Source organism: Pundamilia nyererei, unplaced genomic scaffold (genome assembly GCF_000239375.1).
Source record: "Pundamilia nyererei isolate P.nyererei 1_Seehausen unplaced genomic scaffold, PunNye1.0 scaffold00346, whole genome shotgun sequence".
Taxonomy (NCBI): Eukaryota; Metazoa; Chordata; class Actinopteri; order Cichliformes; family Cichlidae; genus Pundamilia; species Pundamilia nyererei.
In genome coordinates, this window is record NW_005187747.1 from 423,183 (window position 1) to 424,964 (window position 1,782).

The 1,782-nt window shown below is 51.9% G+C and overlaps 1 protein-coding gene across 1 annotated transcript in view; it reads right to left on the bottom strand.

The window, feature by feature from the left end:
* The window catches only part of lama5 (laminin, alpha 5), a 54,692-nt gene that overhangs the window by 36,346 nt on the left and 16,564 nt on the right, over positions 1–1,782 (bottom strand). The window contains exons 14-16 of the mRNA XM_013915669.1: positions 1,710–1,781; positions 635–687; positions 309–408 (exon numbers count right to left, since the gene is read on the bottom strand). Of these exons, the coding sequence (XP_013771123.1) occupies positions 309–408; positions 635–687; positions 1,710–1,781 (225 nt within the window). The remainder of the gene's footprint in view (positions 1–308; positions 409–634; positions 688–1,709; position 1,782) is intronic.

Below are 1,782 nucleotides of genomic sequence, written 5' to 3' on the forward strand. Positions count from 1 at the left end.
GGACAAAGTTTGTGTTCTCCATTCTTTGAGCACCGGCACCGTTTCAAAAGTACTGGTTTGGCACCGGTATCGGATAAAACCTAAACGATACCATTCCATGACAGCTGGGATAGGCTCCAGCACCCCCCGCGACCCTGAAAAGGATAAGCGGAAGCGAATGGATGGATGGATGGTTACAATTAGGTTATGGTCAGGTTTAGGGTCAGGTATTCATTTTTAATGGTTAAGGTTAGGGCTAGGGAAAGCATTACGTCAATAAAGGTCCTCACTAAGATAGCTAAACGTGTGTGTGTGTGTGTGTGTCTTACTGGAGCAGCCTTCAGGTGTGTCCGGGGACAGGTTCCAGTACAGAGGTTTGCAGGTGTCACAGGCCAGGCCCCCCACGTGGAGACGGCACTCACAGCGGCCCTGAGGGAACCAATCACAGCAAAGTTCAATACACCTGTTTCTCCTTACAAAGCATGCAGGTGCAGCCTACCTGCTTATCAGTCGCTGTTTATAGAGACGTCAGAGTGCAGGTGGAGGTTAGCCTCCTCTGCTCCACCTGACCCTCACAGCACTGCTTTGCTGCAGCCTCAACACACACACACCCTTTCACATCATCTGTGAGCGAGAAGCCAAACACAGGACTCACCAGAGGAGGCGCTACGGTGGTCTGAACAGAGCCGGCAGGATGACAGCTTCCAGCTTTAACGACAGAGAAAAGCCATCACACAGCAGCAAACACTTCATCACAGCACAGAAACAGCTTTAGTGAAGGTTACAATGATCTTATGGCCTCTGACAGTGGACTCATCTCTGTGCTTGTCCTGCTAGACCTCAGTGCAGCGTTCGATACTGTCGTAGGAGGGAATACTTCAAGGACCTCTTAATCCCACTTCTGTAGAGGAGGCAGAGTCTAAGGACAAAGGTGACGACTCTCCATCACTGGGGGCGTGGTCACTGAGGCAGGCAAATAACTGCAGCGCCCCCGGGGGGTGAGCTTCGCCCTGCGAGCCTGAAGGCTCTGGATGTTGTCGGCTGTCCTGGCTGACACGCCTCGACAATGCTGCGTGGAGATCAGGGGCGGTGCCTCAACTGAGGTGTTGTTCCCATCTTTGGGAGGGTGGACAGGAGGTGCACCAGCTACAGGGGGATCACACTCCTCAGCTTCCCTGGTAAAGTCACGGAACACGGTGGTCGTGGAACACCGGACCAGTTCTTTACTCTTTCGAGGATAGTTGAGGGAGCGTGGGAGTTTGTCCCGCCAGTCTGCGCGGGGTGCTTTGGGAGTATGCGGTGTCGGCGGGAATCCTTCAGTTACAGGATCAACCGCAGATGGAAAATTCCACATTTTCAGCTTGGAATCGTGAATTTATATTCTTTTGTGTTTTTGTCACATTTTATTTGATTAAATCAGGAAAAATGTTAAAGTCTGCATGAACCCCAGTCTGCTGCTCACAGGGCGGGGCATCAGCACACACCTGAAGCACAGGTATCACAGTCGGAAACTTGGACTGGTGTGTCTCTTTTCCTTTTTAGAAAACTCATTTACATGAACGTCAGCTGTTAATAAAGACGAGTTACTGAGCACGAGTGGATTCAGAGCTCCGGTCCTCCAGCTGCAGCTGTCAGAGCCAACAGACACACTGCTGGTGTTTACTGTGTGTGTGTGTGTGTGTGTGTGTGTGTGTGTGTGTGTGTGTGTGTGCGTGCGTGTGTGTGTTTACCTTGGCAGGTGGGGAAGCCATAGGCACCGTGTGCACAGCTGTCACACCTGAGTCCCACCACGCTGGGCAGACA